This window comes from Pongo pygmaeus, chromosome 3 (genome assembly GCF_028885625.2).
Source record: "Pongo pygmaeus isolate AG05252 chromosome 3, NHGRI_mPonPyg2-v2.0_pri, whole genome shotgun sequence".
In the NCBI taxonomy this organism is placed as follows: domain Eukaryota; kingdom Metazoa; phylum Chordata; class Mammalia; order Primates; family Hominidae; genus Pongo; species Pongo pygmaeus.
This window is the reverse complement of record NC_072376.2, coordinates 182206062-182224403: the sequence shown is the minus strand read 5'-3', so window position 1 is coordinate 182224403 and position 18342 is coordinate 182206062. Positions and strand designations below refer to the sequence as shown.

Here is an 18342-nt window from a genome sequence, read left to right as displayed (position 1 = left end):
GCACCAGGTCTATCTTAATCATAGCTGTATCGACACTGGTTCTTGCTTATAGCAATAAATTCCTTTTAAGTGAGTTACTTCATTCACTCATTGATTCATTTGTTAACTCATTTATTTAGCATTCACAAGCCCTAGGAACTGTGCTACAAACAGGGAAACAAAAACCAATGTGATCATTTCTGGATTCAAATAGTTGGCAATTAAAAACAGAAAGTTTTTAACCATTTTATTTTATTTTTTATGTTTTTTTTTTTTTTAAAAAAGATGAGCTCTCACCATGTTGCCCAGGCTGGTCTCAAATGCCTGGGCTCAAGTGATCCTGCCGACTCCATCTCCCAAAATGCTGGGATTACAGGCGTGAGCCACTACACCTGGCACTTAACCATTTTAGGTGAAAGTTCCCCTTGAGAACCCAGTGAAGGAAGTGGACCCTCTTGCAATAAGCTACTCATCTAAAAAGCACATGATATTTTGTATTCAGCTTGGTAGGTTCACAGATCCTTGAGAATCTATTCACTGTCTTCCTAAAATTATGTGGATTCTGACGTCACAGTAACTCCATGAAATACAGATTTGAAGACATACAAGGTAAGAGGACTGGTAAAGAAGGACATCAGCATGTCCTCCTTTGGGTCAGGAGAAGCTTCCGTTGCAAGAGATGTTTGAGCCACATTTTGAATGATAAATCTAATGTTACCGGGGGAAGTAGTGGGTGCATTCGAGGTTGAGAAGACAGTGTTTGGAAAAGCATGGATGTGTAGAAGTGGGAATGGTATTTAGGGAGGAGAATCAGCAGGACTTTGTGACTGATTGGATGTGGGATGTTGTGAGAGGGAAGGAATGAACTCCATGCTTCTGCCTTAGGCAACTGAGTGCTAGGTTTAGGTCTTGGTGAGCAGCCCCAGAGGCATAAATGCCAACTCAACAAAATAACAAGCTCATGGGCCACATTTTTTGTTCCCTCTCAAAATGAAATAAGCTTTTGTAAGTGATAAAAGTACATTCCTTACAATTTAGATTACCCAGCAGATTGGATACAAGAATGCCAATGAGGAAATCAACATGCTTTTTAACCATAAAAGTTATATCTGTGCAGCCATACTAAGGCAGCTTTCTAATCTTTCTTCTTGAAAGAAGAGCATGGTCTGTATGGAGAAGCTACCCTGGCCACATGCAATTTGGGTCATGCAGATTATCATCACTGCCTGAAGAATCCTGGGAGACTGCTTGCTGGCAGGAAGGGTTACACTTCAATTATGGATCTGATAAGCTGGATGTGCTTAGTATGGTGCATTTGTAAAGAGGATTCTCAATGAATATTCAGTCATAATTCATAAATTTCTTATAAAAAAATTTTCCTGCGTATTTGGAATATTGGGCATTATAAATCTTGACGTATGAAAAAAATATTCATGAAAGGTGCAACCCCCTTATAATTAGTTGCAGATTCAAATTTCATATAACAGGGCAGTAGGCTTTAAGTTACATCTTTTTCAGTAACAGTTCCATTGGGATATAATTTACATACCATACAATTCACTTGCTTAAAGTGTACAATGCTTTCTATGAGTTTTTATTTACTTTAAAAAGTTTATGTTTTCTGACTTTTAGCAATTAAATGGTATTCCTTTTGTAATCAGAAAAATAATACAAAGTATGCATATTTAAAAATTTGTGTAACAGTCCTCATACATAAGGTATTTTCTCCTTTTGATTGTTGGAGCCAAGAGAAAATATATCCTATGTGGGTTTAAGTTAAAGTATAAAATATGGTTAAAATATTACCACAAAAGTGGCATGTTAGTGAGAAGGAAAGACTAAAGGTGGGTCGTTCTAATGGCTTCCTTCAATGTCCCGCTGGGTAGAGGAGACCCAGTTTAATTTACAGATCCTCACTTCACTATCAGGGGCTTACAGAGAAACTTCCCCTGCTGTAACCTTCTCAGCTAATGGGTGATGTGCTGTGATAGATGTATTCTCACCCAGGATAGTGGTGATATTGTATTAAAAGGGAAAAAAATAAATAATAACCTTGGGGTTTAAACTGAGGTATGTGTTGAAGAAAAAGCCCAGCTTATCCATTTACTGTATATATACAGTGAGAAAAGTTGGAAGGTTTCCAGAATTCTGAATGTCACCTCATATCATGTGTTAGTGATCTTCATGATACATAGCATAGATCTCAAAACCATTTCTTTTTTTTTTTTTTGCTAAAATGACAATGTGTAGAAAAGAATAATCCTTTTCCTAGAAAATGGAGAGAACCGTTCAAAAGATAAACCTCTCTGGTTTGACCTAAGGTGCAGAAATACAATTGGCATTTAGGCTGACCCTTGTATTGGTAATTTATGTAAAACAGTTTTTTCTTTCCAAGATTGCATAGTGTATATAGGAAAGTGAACAGACAAATTTGATCTGACCCATTTTTACATCACTGGGAAACTAATGTTTGTTTTTTTTTTAGAACAATTTTATTTTGAGACAGGGTCCTGCTGTGTCACGCAGGCTGGACTGCAGTGGTGCAATCATGGCTCACTGCAGCCTTGACCTCCTGGACTTACATGATCCTCCCAACTCAGCCTCCCGAATAGCTGGGACCACAGGTAGGCCACCATGTCCAGCTAATTTTCTTTGTATTTTCTGTAGAGATGGGGGTCAGTGGGGGGGTCTTGCTGTGTTTCCCAGGTTGGTTTTGAATTTCTGGGCTCAAGCAATCCTCCTGTCTCTGCCTCCCAAAGTGCTGGTATTACGGGCATGATCCACCACGCCTGGCCTGCTAATAGTTCTTAAATGCAGCTCTTATCTTGTTACTTCTGCAGTTAAAGGCCTGTTTAATGCTTGGCACCTGACTTTAAAGCTGACTATAATATAGCACAATCCCAAATTTCCTCAGGCTTATTTCCTCATTTTTTCAAACATATATTGTTTCAAAGACACAACTGTTTGCTTATATTGTTTAACTTCCTATTGTGTTTGCTTTTAATAAAGTCTAATAGATGCTATGAAAACAGCCTTACAATCTCTTTTTCTTTTCATGAAGCTCACTGTCTACTACAATGCTTAGTGTGCCATTTAGGAGGACCTATGAGGAGGGAGTTTTGCTCAGTCTTCTCTGCTGCATAACCAGGAGGCTGATTTCTTACAGAAATTACCATCTGTAATTATATTTCCTTTGTTGCTTTCGCTGGCAGGACACTCTAAGTTTATGAATCTCTTCTTTAATACTAAATAGATTCTTGTAGCATGACTTTATTCGTATTTTTTCCACCGACCTAATTTATTGTTCTGGCCTTGTGGGAGAAGGGGCAGTGGTCCTCTTTGCCTTTTAAATTCAAGTACTCATGTATTTTTGCAAACCATTTCAAATCTTTTTTTGGATCTAAATGGAATAGGAATAACAAATTTAAAATAATGCTCAACTTGCTTATTTATAGACTTTTTGCTCTTATTTTCCTTTTTTCAAACCTCATCCAGCCCTCAAATCCAGCTTTTCCATGCACCCCTTCATTCTTCACTGATCTCCATTTTCTCGGAGCTCCTGTGTTAATATAATTTTGCATTTTACTAAGTATGATTTTGGATACCTCCTAGTGTTTCATGTGTATTAGTCCTGTAGTTCTGGGTTGTAGTTTTTTTAGTGGTAGGGACCATGGCTCATACTTTTCTGAATCTAGTAAAATAATATTATATCAAGAAATGCTTTCTGTTTACACTATGATTGTAACAAACATTGAATTTTTTAGCTTATTAACTCTCAGAGCACCCAGTACATCTTATTTAGAATTGCAGGAACCCATTTTTGTTTCTCTACAGCAGCCGAAGCTTGTTTCATAGATCTTGCAAGACTATTCAATCATTCAGTTAAAATTCCTTGACCTCCTGCTGGATGATGTTCGACAGGGCGTTCATCTTCACCACACCCTTCGCGATGAATAGTAACATCTGGGCGGGTAGAGGTCCATTTCTACAGCAATCTGGGGGAGGAACAGGTAGGGTAGGTTTTGGTGTGGGTGCGATTCTTGGGGACTTCTTCAACAGGTAGGACATCAAGTCTGTAGCCAAAACAACACCTGGGCGAAGGGCAAATACCAGAGACCCGACCGGCTCACGCCCAGTAATGCTTTCTCTGGGTTCTAACTATATGATCAGGTCGTCTCGGTTTGCCAGGGGAAGCCCAGCGTCTTGACAACCCTGTCAGTGCCGAACAAACCGGGTCGATTGGTCACCGGGGCTCGAATCCCGACTGATATGACCCAGCGGGGACAGAGGATCCCCCTCAGTGCCGCAAGTACATTTCCCACCGAGCAGCGCGCCTGCGCCAGTTGCTCTCCTGCGTCAAGACTACAGGTCCCAGCATGCATCGAGGCCCCCTCCAGGCCATTCTTCCGCTGGCGGGGAGCTCTCGCCCGCGGGGAGCTCTCGCCGCGTACTTGTTAGGCGTGGCGCGGAAGAGTCCGTGCGTGATGACGTCGACGGGGCGACGCCGAGCTCTTCCCTCCTTTTTTCACGGCATTTTGCATTACTAGAGTCCAGCCGCAGGAGGTATCGAGCGGCGTATTTTTTTCTGCGGTTTGCCTTTTTTTTGGAACCGCGGTTGTTTAAAAGCCTGAGGGAACCTGGAGAGGGGCTCCCACTCCCTTCCCTCTTTCCTCCGAGTTTGTGACTCCGAGATGGACAAAGTGTGTGCTGTTTTTGGAGGCTCCCGAGGCATTGGCAGGGCTGTGGCCCAGTTAATGGCCCGGAAAGGCTACCGACTGGCGATCATTGCCAGAAACCTGGAAGGGGCCAAAGCCGCCGCCGGTGACCTCGGCGGTAGGTACCAAACTGGAGTTGTCCAGTTGTATGGCCGCGGTCCAGGCGCCTAAAGAAAATCTCCTTTGTAAAAAGAATGGGTCTGGCCTTTAGGGCTCTGGGGATACTCGATGCAGCCGCGTGCAGGCGCTCTCCCGTTCCAAGGGTGGAATGCGTCTCGTGCAGAAACCCGCGATCTCCCTATGCCTCGCAGAATGCCGGCCACGCAGCCTGCCGCCGAGGGCTGAACACTTGGGGTTTTCTTTGAGACCTCGTAGTCTTGTGAGGCCCCGCTATAAGCACCCTCCGCCCTGCGGCTAGTGCTAACCCTGAGGAGCTTCCCTGTTGTGGGAGAGAGCCACGTAACAGTTTACTTTTAATGTAGGGAAAAGGGCGAGTTCTCGGCCCCCGGAGACAGGGCTGGGCCGAAAGGAGTTCAGGCAGGAAAGGTGGGAGTGCAGGTATAAACGGCTCCCTTCAGTTTTGCCCAAGGGCCGTGCCTTGGCCCTGCGCGAATGCACAAAGCAGTGTTTCATAGAGAAACCCTTTTGAGTACCAGCCAGTTTTGACGTATACCTGGTTTGCTTTAATGTTATTAAATTGTTTTGGTGAGTTTTGCAAATGGGCAATTGAACTTCGTTCTGCCAAATTCTTTTATTGCATTTAAACTTCAGGGTTTTTTATTTCCGGCTTATTATTAATGGATTAGTCATTTTGTGAATTTAACTCTTCATTGAGTTTAGGGAGAAATAGGACGTTAGATCCGAAGATGCTATTTGTTTAACTACCAGAATGGACAAAATTATACTTCATTTACTATCAGGGAGGCATGGGGAGAATGGAGGCCTAGGGGTGAGTCTTGTGGCTCTTACTGTTTTTGTGTGTGTGGTTTTTTTTTTTGTTTTTTTTTTTTTGAGAGGGCTTCCCATTATGTTGCCCGGGCTGGACCCCAACTCCTGATTTACTGGGCTCTAGAGATGTTCTCGCCTCAGCCTCCCAAGGACCTGGGACTATAGACGCCAGGTGTGGCTGTTCGTTTTTAAGTTAACATTATTGATCGGTTTGGTATCACCTGTTCAGTGCTGGTTGGGAGACTATTGGGCTCTCTAAAAGAAAAAAGATCCTGTAAGTTATAGCTCGGGGAGAGTGTCAGTGAATGCTTCTTGAAGCTCATATTCCTTGCCATTCTAACAAAGGAGGGGAAGAATGGTGACCCTTACTGTGTCACCCCAAGCCATCAGTGTTTGCTGGACTGGATTGAAGCCATTAGTTGGGGCTTTCAAAGGTGGTTGTGGACACAACAAGTCTTCGGGTGAAAACCGAGAGTAAGAGAGACACAGGATGCTTTTGGGCCCTGCATTCCTTTGACTCGTGTTCAATGAGTGATTGGTTTTCATCTAGAAAGTATAATTCCCCAGGTCGCTTACTGTTTCCAAAGGCTTGATGGGGTAATGTTGCTGTAAGCATATTTATCAAGGTCTGACAGAAAATAAGGAATTGTTTTAGCTTTTAAAAACAATCCTACTTTTTAGAGTATTAAAATGGTAGATTACATAGGGAATGCTTTGTTTTCCTTTGAAGTGTAGTTTTTTTTGGCATTTTACCATTTTTTAAAAGTGGTAAGTAACAGTTGCTTTTAGTAAAAAGTGTTTTTTTCCCCCCCGTGGTTTGTAGTTTTAGCATTTTTACAGCTTCCTGTGTTGTCTCATCTCTCCTGATGGTCAGGTTTGAATAATAGTCGTTATAATATTATGTGCCATAGTGCATCCGTAGCACTTAAGAAGAAACCCAAGAGTTCCTGTTCAGGGCCAAAGAAACTAATTCAACAAAAACCTGACAGAATTAGACATAAATTTCAAAAAAGGAATATAAAACCCAGAAGACTGTCGAATTGGGTAGCGTGAATTCAGTGTTAAAGCTATAAATATTAGATGAATCTTACAGAGCCTTTATAACTTGAAAAAGCCCTCCCCTTTTTGTTGATTAAACAGAAAATTTTAAAATTAACTTTCTGTAGTAGTACTTTATTTCCTCTTTGTTCCCGCATCCCAGTTTCATTAGACCAACTCTATGAAAGCCAGGCCTCATGACATTACATTTTTAATCTTTAGGTTCTAGATTAGCACAGGCCTGCCATCTTAGGTAGATGCTTAACAAATGTGTATTGAGTAAATTTAAAATTTGAGTTATAAGTAATTCTTATTTAACTTTGTTGTGTAGGAGATCATTTGGCATTTAGCTGTGATGTTGCTAAAGAACATGATGTTCAAAATACATTTGAAGAGATGGAGAAACATTTAGGTCGAGTAAATTTCTTGGTAAATGCAGCTGGTATTAACAGGTTGGTCACAGATTTAAGTAAGTTTCTTATATATATATTTAAAACTTTTATTCCTGATATGTCTTTGATTGGTATAAGTTAATATGTTTATTTTACTTCTAACTGGGAGAAAAAACTATTTTAAAACTTGTCAATCCATAAATTATTTTCTTTCATATTGAGATACAACATATAATAAATGTCCAGTTTAGTCGATTTTAACATTGTAATCATCACCCATATTGAGCTGTAGAATGTTTCCAGTGCTCCAGAAGGCAGTGTCTTCTCAATACTTCCTTGTTGGTAACTATTTTCTGAGTTTTGTCACCATAGATAAGTTTTGCCAGTTTGTGAACTTAATACTAATAGAATCATGGAGTGGATATTGTTTTTTAAAAGATGAATTCAGGAGAGAATATTTAGAATAACATTAATTTTCTTGCTAAACAAGGCTTAGTATGGCAGTTGCTCAGGCCGTTCAGACTATTTTGGCTATATGGTACTACTTTTAGGGGTTAAGAATATTTGGCACTCAAGCTGAGAAGGGGTAGCAACCTGTCTTCCAAGTGGATCCTTTCTGGTTTATCGATTGTTATTTTAATGTTTCTCAAGCCAAGTTCAAAATGGGACTCTAGGTATTCTAGCTATTCTAGCTCAGATAGGAAGCACTTCGTGCACTCTTAGTAAAAATGTTATATTAGTCTTGACCTTTTTGGTTTTTATCTTGTTATTATATGCTATTATATGCTGTTTCTTTTTGTAGGGATAGTCTTTTAGTAAGAACAAAAACTGAAGATATGGTATCTCAGCTTCATACTAACCTCTTGGGTTCCATGCTGACCTGTAAAGCTGCCATGAGGACTATGATTCAACAACAGGGAGGGTCTATTGTTAATGTAGGTGAGTCTTCACCTTTGTGAATTTATGATTATCCCATAATACCATACCATAAAAATATTTAATCCATGAATTTGTAATTTATTGTGAAGCGTGAATGAAATTTATATTATCTATGGAAAAAAGGATTTAATTAATTGATTAATGAGTAAAATAAGAATCCCACATTCACATCCCTGTAGGAGTCAGGCAGGTGTTATATGAGTGACACCACTGAGTACTAGAAAAATGACAGTACCAGCCATGTGGTAAGTGATATCCGGCTGCATTTTCTGGAGCCCATGTGGCATGGTGGAGGCCACCACTTAGATTCAGTAGATTGTTGCTGTGCAAGAATGTGGTCCCAGTTTTGCCAGCAATTTTGATTTTTCAAGAGAAATTGGATCATCCTGATTTTTATGTGAAGTTTATTTTATTTTATTTTTATTTTAATTTTTTAAAATAGAGACGAGGTCACACTATGTGGCCTAGGCTGGTCTTTAACTCCTGGGCTCAAGTGATCCTCCCGAAGTGCTGGGATTATAGGCGTGAGCCACGTGCGCAGCCAGGAACCTGATTTTTAAACATGGACAAGGAATTAAAGTAGACAGTGGGGGCTAAGTAATATTGTCTACAGCAGTTGCATGGGTTACTGTTAAATCTTGTGTAGAGGTTTAAAGGAAGATAAAATTTCTCTGTTTTTAAGAATGGATGTAAGTAACCCCTAGTTTTCAGTTCATCTAACCCACAGGGCAGATAAACTGTGGAGTATATGCCTGTAGAACTTAAAATGCAAAATGACTTGAAATTTTATTTCAGTTTGGTAATTTGGAAATAATAGTATACCATCTGCTTTTTGTTTTCAAATGGTAATACCTTAAAAGGCCACAGAAGGGGGATGCTGCTCCGTAAAAGTAAGTGACCCTGTTCTTTTAAATGTAGGAAATGGTTTTTCAAGCCAGAATTTAGAGTTTTTCTGTTTTGAAAGTGAGAAAAGGAAAGAATACTATGCTAATAAACTAAGGGGACATGAGAGCATTTTGGACATTTACCCTTAAAAATTTAAGGGATCCGTTTTCTTATAAAAGAGATTAGTCAATGAGTCAACCTTTGCATTTTAACACAGCCAGATAAGGACTTTGGATACTTATAAGCAGGCAAACAGGCCTGTATCTGTCACCTGATAACCTGAGGTATATTTGTTTAACTCTAAAATCTTTTTTTTAGGTGTATTTAAAAAACCCATTAGTCCTCCTTATGCATGCAAAACTTTTAGAATTGAGCTAAAAGTAAGTAATAGATAGTAAATTGAGAATCTTACTACAGAAAGGACTACTTTAAACTGCCAGACACTTCATTGATATTTCAGAAATTATCACTTTTTGACCTGATGAACAGTAGTGCGTGGCACGAATCAAAGCTGCTAAAGCTTCTGTTTGGTATTTCTTTTTTTTCTTTTAAAAGCCACTCATATTTAGCAGTTGGGGGTTGTATACTAACTTTAGTGACACTATTGTTAATAAATTTTGATAACCCACTACCATCGGACGAGCCGTGTTTGGTATTTTTTTCGTGCGTGTATTTTTCTTTTTTTGTGTTTCTCTGTATTTTTCTTTCTGATAAACACCCCTCTGTCCATATACATTTCTTCAGTCTGATGTCTTTTCTCTCTGTGTACTTCACAGTTCTCTTCCTTTGTTATTAATTGGCCTACAATATATAATGTAGATAAATATTCTAATACTGAACTTGTTGATTCTAGTAGAGAAATGTTTGGAATGTTTTCTTTTTTTAAAATTACTTTAAAAAAATTTCGTGAGGTCCTTGATTAATTTTTATATCATAAGTACAGGTCAATGGTGCAGAAAATTACTTCCCCACTTCTGTTTTGCAAGAGTTGATTTGCATATAGTTGATATTTGAATTAAAAATTATTATTACATATTCATTAGATGTGGTCACTCAAGAATCTTCAGTAGGCAGTACAGTTGACAATACATCACTGAATGTAATGAAATTGCACTTCTACAAAAAGTGTATAATTGAAGCTTTGCCAATTTAGATTGACAGTACAAGCATGTCTCGCAGATGTTGTAGCTTTGGTTCTGCTCCACCAGAATAAAGCGAATATCTCAAGAATGTAATTCACACAAATTGAATTGCTGCAATCTCATGATAAAACAGATGGGTGAGGAGTTGCTTTTTATGTATGGATAAACAAAGTTGTTTCTTAAGATGGAATCTACTCCTTGTGAAGATGTGAATACTGTTGAAATGACAAAGGATTTAGAATATCCTATAAACTTAGTTGATAAAGCAATAGCAGGGATTGAGAGGAGTGGCTCCAATTTTTAAAGTTCTACTTGGATAAAATGCTATCAAACAGCATCACATGCTGCAGAGAAATCTTTCATGAAGAGTCAATCAATGTGGCAAATTTTGTCTTATCCAATTGTTTAGTTTCTCAGTGCATGTAAAAGTTATGGTCTATTAAGTATGCAGTAGCATTATATCTAAAAAACAATGTAAATACTTTATTGCTAAAAAGTACTTTATTGCTAAAAAATGCTAATGATCATCTGAGCTTCTGGCAAGTCATAATCTTTTTGCTGGCGGAAGGTCTTGCGTTGATGTTGATGGCTACTGACTGATAATAGTGGCTGTGGTAGTTTCTTAAGATAAGACAAAATTTGCACATTGACTCTTCATTTCATGAGCGATTTCTCTGCAGCATATGATGCTGTTTGATAGCATTTTATCCAAGTAGATCTTTAAAAATTGGAGCCACTCCTCTCAATCCCTGCTATTGCTTTATCAACTAAGTTTATAGGATATTCTAAATCCTTTGTCATTTCAACAGTATTCACATCTTCACAAGGAAGAGATTCCATCTTGAGAAACAACTTTGTTTATCCATACATAAGAAGCAACTCCTCACCCATTTGTTTTATCATGAGATTGCAGCAATTCAGTCACATCTTCAGGCTCCACTTGTAATTCTGCTCCACTGAAGTCTTGAACCCCGCAAAGTCATCCATGAGGGTTAAAATAACTTCTTTCAAACTCCTGTTAATGTTGATGTTTTGACCTCCTGCCATGAAACACAAATGTTCTGAATGGCATATAGAACGGTGAATGCTTTCCAGAAGGCTTTTAATTTACTTTGCCCAGATTCCTAAGAGGAATTACTATTTATGACTGCTATAGACTTATAAAATGTTTCTTAAATAAGACTGGAAAGTCAAAATTATCCCTTGATCCATGAGCTGAAGAAAGGATATTGTGTTAACAGGCATGAAAACAACATTAATCTTGTACATCTCCATCAGAGCTCTTTGGTGACCAGATGCATTGTCAGTGAGCAGTAATATTTTGTTTGTGGCACTCCAACAGCAGTAAACATCAAGAATCACTGACCACAGATCATTATAACAGATATAATAATAATGAAAAAGTTTAAGATGGTATGAAAATTACCAAAATGTGACAGAGAGACACAGAGTGAGCACTGCTCACAGTGAGCCATGGTGTTGGAAAAGTGCTAATAGAATTGCTTGATGCAGGGTTGCTACAAGCCTTCAATTTGTATAAAAAAAAAAATGCAATATGTGCAAAGCATAATAAAGCAGAACAATAAAATGAGTTATGCACGTAATTCAATTTTAGTGAGATTTATCTTCAAATGAACTAGTTTTTAGGGTGAAAATGAGAGCTTTCTGCCTTATGTCTGTGTTGTGGAATCATAAATTAGTCAGCTTTTGTCTTTTTCTGGCTTTAACCTCTACCTGCTGGAAGCCTTTATAAATACCACAGAATTTTCATCATATCTGACCTACTCAGAGATAAGAGTGCGTCCCCTTCATGTAATGGATCAATTTGCAAGCACCTGCATTGGCAATTTTATATCAGCTGCTTTCAGATACTATTTTCTGTATGTATCTGGAGCAGACTTGGACTCTTAAATCTTCCGTAAATGACTGATGACAATGGTTAGAATTTCTAATTTTAACAAAGGACAAGGTGAAGTGGGTTTTACCTTTTTGTTTACTATAAATTATCTGAATTTTCAAGTAACCCCATTAATTGAATTTAATATGCTTTTTTTTTTTCTTTTTTTTGTCCTAGGAAGCATTGTTGGCTTAAAAGGCAATTCTGGCCAGTCTGTTTACAGTGCCAGTAAAGGAGGATTAGTTGGATTTTCACGTGCTCTTGCTAAAGAGGTAGCAAGAAAGAAAATTAGAGTGAATGTAGTTGCACCAGGTTAGTGAAAACTTTATTAAAATAACGTGATTATGATTATTGTTTTATAGGGAAGCCATTATTTGGAACATTAGTAATTGACATCTCGGTAGAATAGTTTGTAAAATGATTGTGAAAAGAATCAAATAATGAACTGGGGGACTCAAAAATTTTTTGTACCTCATATTCTATATAAAGTCTATGTGTTAGCCTGTTTGCATTGCTCTAAAGGACTGAGGTAATTTATAAAGAAAAGAGGCTTATTTGGGTCTCAGCCCTGCAGGCTGTACAAGCATGACACCAGCATCTGCTCAGCTTCTGGTGAGGCCCAGGAAGCTTTCTTTCAGTCATGGCAGAAGGTAAAGAAGTAGCAGGCAAGTCATATGGGGATAGCAGGAGCAAGAGAGAGAGCAGGTGGCAGGCTCTAAACAACCAGCTCTGGCGTGAACTAACAGTGAGAACTCATTATTTACCATGTGGAGGGCACCAAGCTATTCATGAGGAATCCACCTCCATGACCCAAACACCTCCTGCCAGGCCCACCTCCAACATTGGGAATCACATTTCAACATGAGATTTGGAGGGGACAAACAACCAAACCGTAAGAGTCTTTATTTTTAAATTTTGCACTAATGGAATAACTTAAGGTGGAGAGGGTCTTAGAAATAATTTTTTCCAGTCATTTTTGTAGATTAGAAAACTGTACCTGGGATTCAGAGTGACTTGCCTAAGGTTACACAGCTAGTTTATGGAAGAACTGTTACTAAAAGCTTTGTCTTTTGATTTCCACCTAATGGAAGCTTAAAAATAATGTCCTACCAGGTATGGTAGCTCATGTGGGAGGCTGAGGCAGGAGTATTGTGAGGCCAGGAGTTCCAGATCAGCCTGAGCAACATAGCAAGATGCTGTCTGTACCGAAAAAAAAAAAAATTAGCTGGGCGTGGTGGTGCACACCTATAGTCCCAGCTACTTGGGAGGCTGAAGCAGGAGGATTGCTGGAGCCCAGGAGTTGGAGGCTGCAGTGAGCTATGATCATGCCATTGTACTCCAGCCTAGGTGACAGAGCGAGACCCTGCCGAGACCCTGTCTCTATAAAATTAAAAAAAAAAATTTCTTTTTAGATTTCCTTTATATCATTACACAAACTTTAGATAGTTTTGTCCTTTTACTACTATGGTCTGTCTAAACTATCTGGAACCTCCCATTTTCCTAATTTTTACTTTTCCATTATTTGCCTTTTGCCGGGGTACTAGTTGATAAAATTGCCTGGATTAATGAAGAGGGTAATAAAAAGGTGCTAAAACTCAAAAATACATGTTCACTAATTAGCTGGTGTGCTAGAAATTTTGATTAGGTATTTACTTGGTTTTTGAGTAACACAAGTGTTTTTATCTACCTCTGCCAGTTAGGCATGGAATCTTTGTCCTAGCCTACTGTAGGTACTTAAGAATTAATCACCTATATAAGAAAAGGCGGTTTATTTTGGTTTGCTGGTCGTTTGTAAGAAAGAGAGGGCTGAAGTAGACCTTTGCCACCTTTCCCTTTCTAGTCACTAATGGCTCCAGCTTGGACCTTACAGTTGGTGTTTTCTTTGGCACTGAAGTTGAGCCAGCAGGTATCAGGGATTTATCAAAATATCTGGTCTATAGTGTGTCTTTATTTCAATTCTTTTTTTTTTTTCTCACAGCGACTAGCTACAGTCAGACATTCTAAATCTATGAATATTTGATGAGTGACTGTGGTTCAGATACATCTATTTTCTGGGAGTAGGGAGAGAAAGAAAAAAAAAAAACAATCCAAAAGCAGCATTGTTGTTATCTTAGCACTGTTTTCTCTTTGTGTATGTCTTATGCAAGCTGATTGATTTTTAGCGTTAGCGTAGATGAACCATCTATGGAATAAATTATTTGTGGTTTGGAACTACATGTATTTGCTTCCTTCTCTTTTCAGGATTGGAATACTGTGGGTAATGAAGGGTTAATTTTAGTTCATGATAATTTAAAAGCTGAATGGTTTAGGGGAATGGAAGTGTTCTTAGCTAACAATAACTCATGCAGCAAACTTTCTGGCATGTCTCCTACGTGCAGGGGCTGAGCTAGCTCCCCAAATTACAGGAATGAATAAGATAAGTACACGAGGAGCTAAGTACAGTGAAAAAGACTGACATGTAAACAAATAATTGCAATGTCATATGATGAATATAAAATAGAGGTACATATATGGTGCTATAGAAATGTTGAAGAAGGAAAGAATGCTTAATTTTGTCTAGTTTAGAGTAAATGGTTGTCAAGGCAGTAGACTAAATAGTGGGAATCCAGTTTACATACTAAGGGGAAGTTTTAAGATTGTTATGGAAGTGTGGTTGTAGTCTTTCTTTCTTAAAGATTTTACTTTCCAGTGCAGTCTTTTTTTTTTTTTTTTTTTGAAAGTGGTGGTTTTATTTATCACTCCCCTTTCTTGTTGAGCATACAACCCTTATAGAGCATAATATGTATTTATATATTATGGATTTCCAGTGCAATTTATACTACAGATAAAAACCTGTAGCTGAAAATGTGGCCATTTAATAGAGTGGCCTTTATGTCTATTTAGCAGATTTGATGGTATGAATATGCATCATTGGTCAGAAGCAAAGTGCAACTTGAAATAGTAGAACTAAATCAGTTCTGCGGATTATTGACCAACTTTATTTTAGATAGTAATTTCAACCAGATTCTTCAACAGATCTTGTAACAGAGCTAACAAACATCAGAGTTAACAAATATGTGTCCTTTTATGTCATTTTTCTTGGTCACCTTCAAATGGAGTTTCCAATTAGCAGGAAAACAGTTTAAAAGCAAATTATAACAGGAAAAGCAAGGAACAAGGAAAATAATAAATTAGGCTGCCATTCTTTGCCTAATATTGTTGACTTTTTAAAGACCAATAGCTGCTAATCTTTGGTATTACTTTAAATATAAACTGTTCATGGGAAATCTTACTGATTGGAAAATATTGAATAATAGAAACAATATTTGATAAATGGAACCTATAATGGCTGTATTACTTTAAAAAATGTATGTGTTTTGAATAGATAATACATATTGTACAAAATTCAAAAGTACAAAAAGGCATAAAGAGTCTTTTCTCCTCTGGACATTCAGTTACTTAAAAGTAATTGCTGTTAACTACATAGTTTCTTTTGTATTTCATATATAAGCCAATAAAGCGTGCTGGGCATGAGTGTAAGAAAACACAAATTGTATTATGCAATTCACAGCTTTCTGTATCTTCCTTTATTCATAGAACAATATACCTTGGTGATGTTTCTATGTTATTCCATATAGAGCTGCTTCACTTTTTTAAATAACAGCTTTGTGGAAATACAATTCATCCACCATACAATTCACCCATTTAAAGTGTACAATTCAGTGGTTTTAGTATAGTCACAGAATTGTTCAATCTTCACCACAGTAAATTTTAGAACGTTTTCATCATCCTTAAAGAAATCCTAAACCCGTTAGCATTCATTCCCTATTTCTTTCCAATCTCCCCAGGTTTTGGTAACCACTAAACTACTTTCTGTATCTACAGATTTGTGTATTCTGGACATTTCATATAAATGGAATCATGTAATATTTGGTGTTTTGTGATTGTTGTGTCACTTTTAATGACTGAATGAAAACAGAAAATAATGTTTAAGGGTATACCTAATTTATTTAACCTGTTGCCTTTTGATGGACATTTAGTTTTGTTCTGGACTTCTTCTGTTACAACTAATGATGCAGTGACAATACTTGTATGTAGTTTATTTTGCACATTTGCAAGTATATGAGTGTAATCTTGGGACTGGAACTGCAAAGGCTTCAGAGGTATATACATTTTTAATTTTGACAAATAGTATTGTGTTTATTTCTATAGGATACCTTAAGTGTTTCAGTACTTTTATTTATTTATTTTTTAAGTTGAAGAGCTTTTATGTTTACTACTTGGAGAAAATCTTGTTGACAAAGGTTCGCATGAGTTTGTTAGGTATTCAGAGCAGATATTCTAAGTGTTCTTATGTGCTGTTTGGAATGAAGTTATTTCCCACTCTGCTTCCCTCTACAAATATAATATTAAGACATAGAAATTTGTTCTGGTTAAAATCTTGGTTTAGCTTTCTGGTAAGAGCCTTATTTCTTCTCCCTTAGAAAAGTGTCCGGGGTTGTTTTTGTTCTTTTTGAGTCCTAGCAACTTACATCAAAAAGTGGACATCTGAGCTGGTAGATACATCAAATAGTGCCCCATCTCACAATTGTTAGTACTAGTGATAGGCTAAAATCCTGATGCGTTTTTAAATATAAAGGCTCTGCTGTATGTAAAAATGTTGAAAACTAAAATAATGACCTAGGGATATGGAAATGAGGTGTTTCTATTTATACTATATAGCTAGTCAGAAATAGATAAAGGATATAATCTTTTTTTAAAAATTGTTTAAAAATTTTTTTGAGATGGGGTTTCACTCTGTTGCCTAGGTTGGAGTATATTGGTATAGTCTTGACTCACTGCAGCCTTGACCTTCTGGGCTCAAGCGATCCTCCTGCCTCAGTAGTAGCTGGGATTACAGGCATAAGCCATCACACCTGGCCTATATCTTTAGAGTTTATCAAATATAAATCCTCATTGGGGAGGAGCCATGCATTTACTTTTTTGAGCAAGAGTGTCCCTGTTCCTAGAGTTCCTATAAAAATTGTACTGGGTTTTTAATCACATATATGGAACTGAACTAGAAGTATCTTTGCTCTAAATTGGTTTAGTGCTTGTCATTTCAGTTATCTTTTCGTTGATTTAAGAAGTGATAACTTTGTAGCCAGTTGGAAACCTCTGACTGTCCAGGTGATGCAGTAGCATCATTTGTTGGACAGTGGCACCTACTGGTAGTCTGTAAATTTTATAGCCTAGTTTGAAAGGCATTGTAAATATATACCTAGCAAAAAGGGGAGTAGAGCACAATTTCCAGAATTTTATAAATGAAGTGAAAGAAGGATATGGGGGAGAGTCCTTTGGGGCCAAGGAGAGAGAGCGCAGACCGGAAAGTAATACAAGCAGAAAGAAGGGTGTGTGAGTTGTTTAGGGACTATTAATCTCTCTCTTCAGGTCTGTGATACATGATATGGAACCCAAGAGACCATTTGTATGTCATGCCCTGGGTTGTGAATATATTTATAAATGAAGATCACGTGGTTCATAACCTTTAATATAAAATGACATGGAAGTTCCATACAGCCCAGAGTAATTTATCATTAGAGACTAGCTTTACATTTTTAATTTAATTTCTGATAAATTTTGATTAATTTCTGATAAAGTGGGGACAGATACATGAGTTTTAAAAAGCTGCAGACAGATTATTAGGGCAGTAAAACTCTTCTGTATGCTACTATAATGGTGGACACGTGATATTATGCATTTGTCCAAACCTGTAGAACTGTACAGTCTAAAGAGTGAACCCTGAGCTTGTGAAGACAAAATGGTATTAAATAAATGAATAAATCAATATATAAAATAAAGAGTGAACCCTAATGTAAACTATGGACTTTACTTAATAATGTATCAATATTGGTTTATCAGTTGTAATAAATGTGCCACACTAAGGTAAGATGTTAGTAATAGGGGGAAATGGAAAGGGGGGGTGATGTGAAAAGGGGGTGCATGGGATCTATCTGAATGTTGTGTTCAATTTTTCTGTAAACCTAAAATTCCTCAAAAATGTAAAGTTTATAAATTTTTTAAAAAGCTACAGAAAGTGAAGAGAGGCTCTTTGGACATGTTCATGTCCTCCATAGAAAATAACATAATCAAAGAGGAAAAACCAGCGTTGGTGAATTCATCCCTTCCTTTCAACTTGGCCTCTCTCACCCACTTTACTTTTAGTGCAGAGTTCAGTGATGGCTGGCAGCTGTCCCCTGATATTTGTTACTCCACGTGTCCATTCATAGGTCTGGGGAGAGGTTGTGGCAAGCTTTCCCTAAAGAAATCACACCCTTATCTTCTAAGCTTGAGCAGTGGGGGGAGACTTTTCATTCGAGGTGGGTGGCTGAACATCATCATTCCTGTTCTGGACTTCTTGTAATCATGTTGGATTCAGAGGGCACCAC

The 18342-nt window shown here is 37.7% G+C and overlaps 1 protein-coding gene across 9 annotated transcripts in view; it reads left to right on the top strand.

Annotated features, from left to right (window-relative positions):
• The first annotated feature begins 4387 nt into the window (after positions 1 to 4387).
• CBR4 (carbonyl reductase 4) overlaps positions 4388 to 18342 on the top strand; it is a 118163-nt gene continuing 104208 nt past the window's right edge. For 3 of the 9 annotated variants that reach the window (XM_054485159.2, XM_063664279.1, XM_054485158.2), the window contains exons 1-6: positions 4489 to 4812; positions 7012 to 7132; positions 7875 to 8011; positions 8872 to 8901; positions 12113 to 12247; positions 12709 to 12827. In XM_054485159.2, the coding sequence (XP_054341134.1) occupies positions 4671 to 4812; positions 7012 to 7132; positions 7875 to 8011; positions 8872 to 8901; positions 12113 to 12247; positions 12709 to 12800 (657 nt within the window). In that variant the 5' untranslated portion in view covers positions 4489 to 4670 and the 3' untranslated portion in view covers positions 12801 to 12827. Of the gene's footprint in view, positions 4813 to 7011; positions 7133 to 7874; positions 8012 to 8871; positions 8902 to 12112; positions 12248 to 12708; positions 12828 to 18342 lie in introns of all 9 variants that reach the window. The other 6 variants (XM_054485156.2, XM_063664281.1, XM_063664280.1 and 3 more) reach the window with 6 other exon arrangements.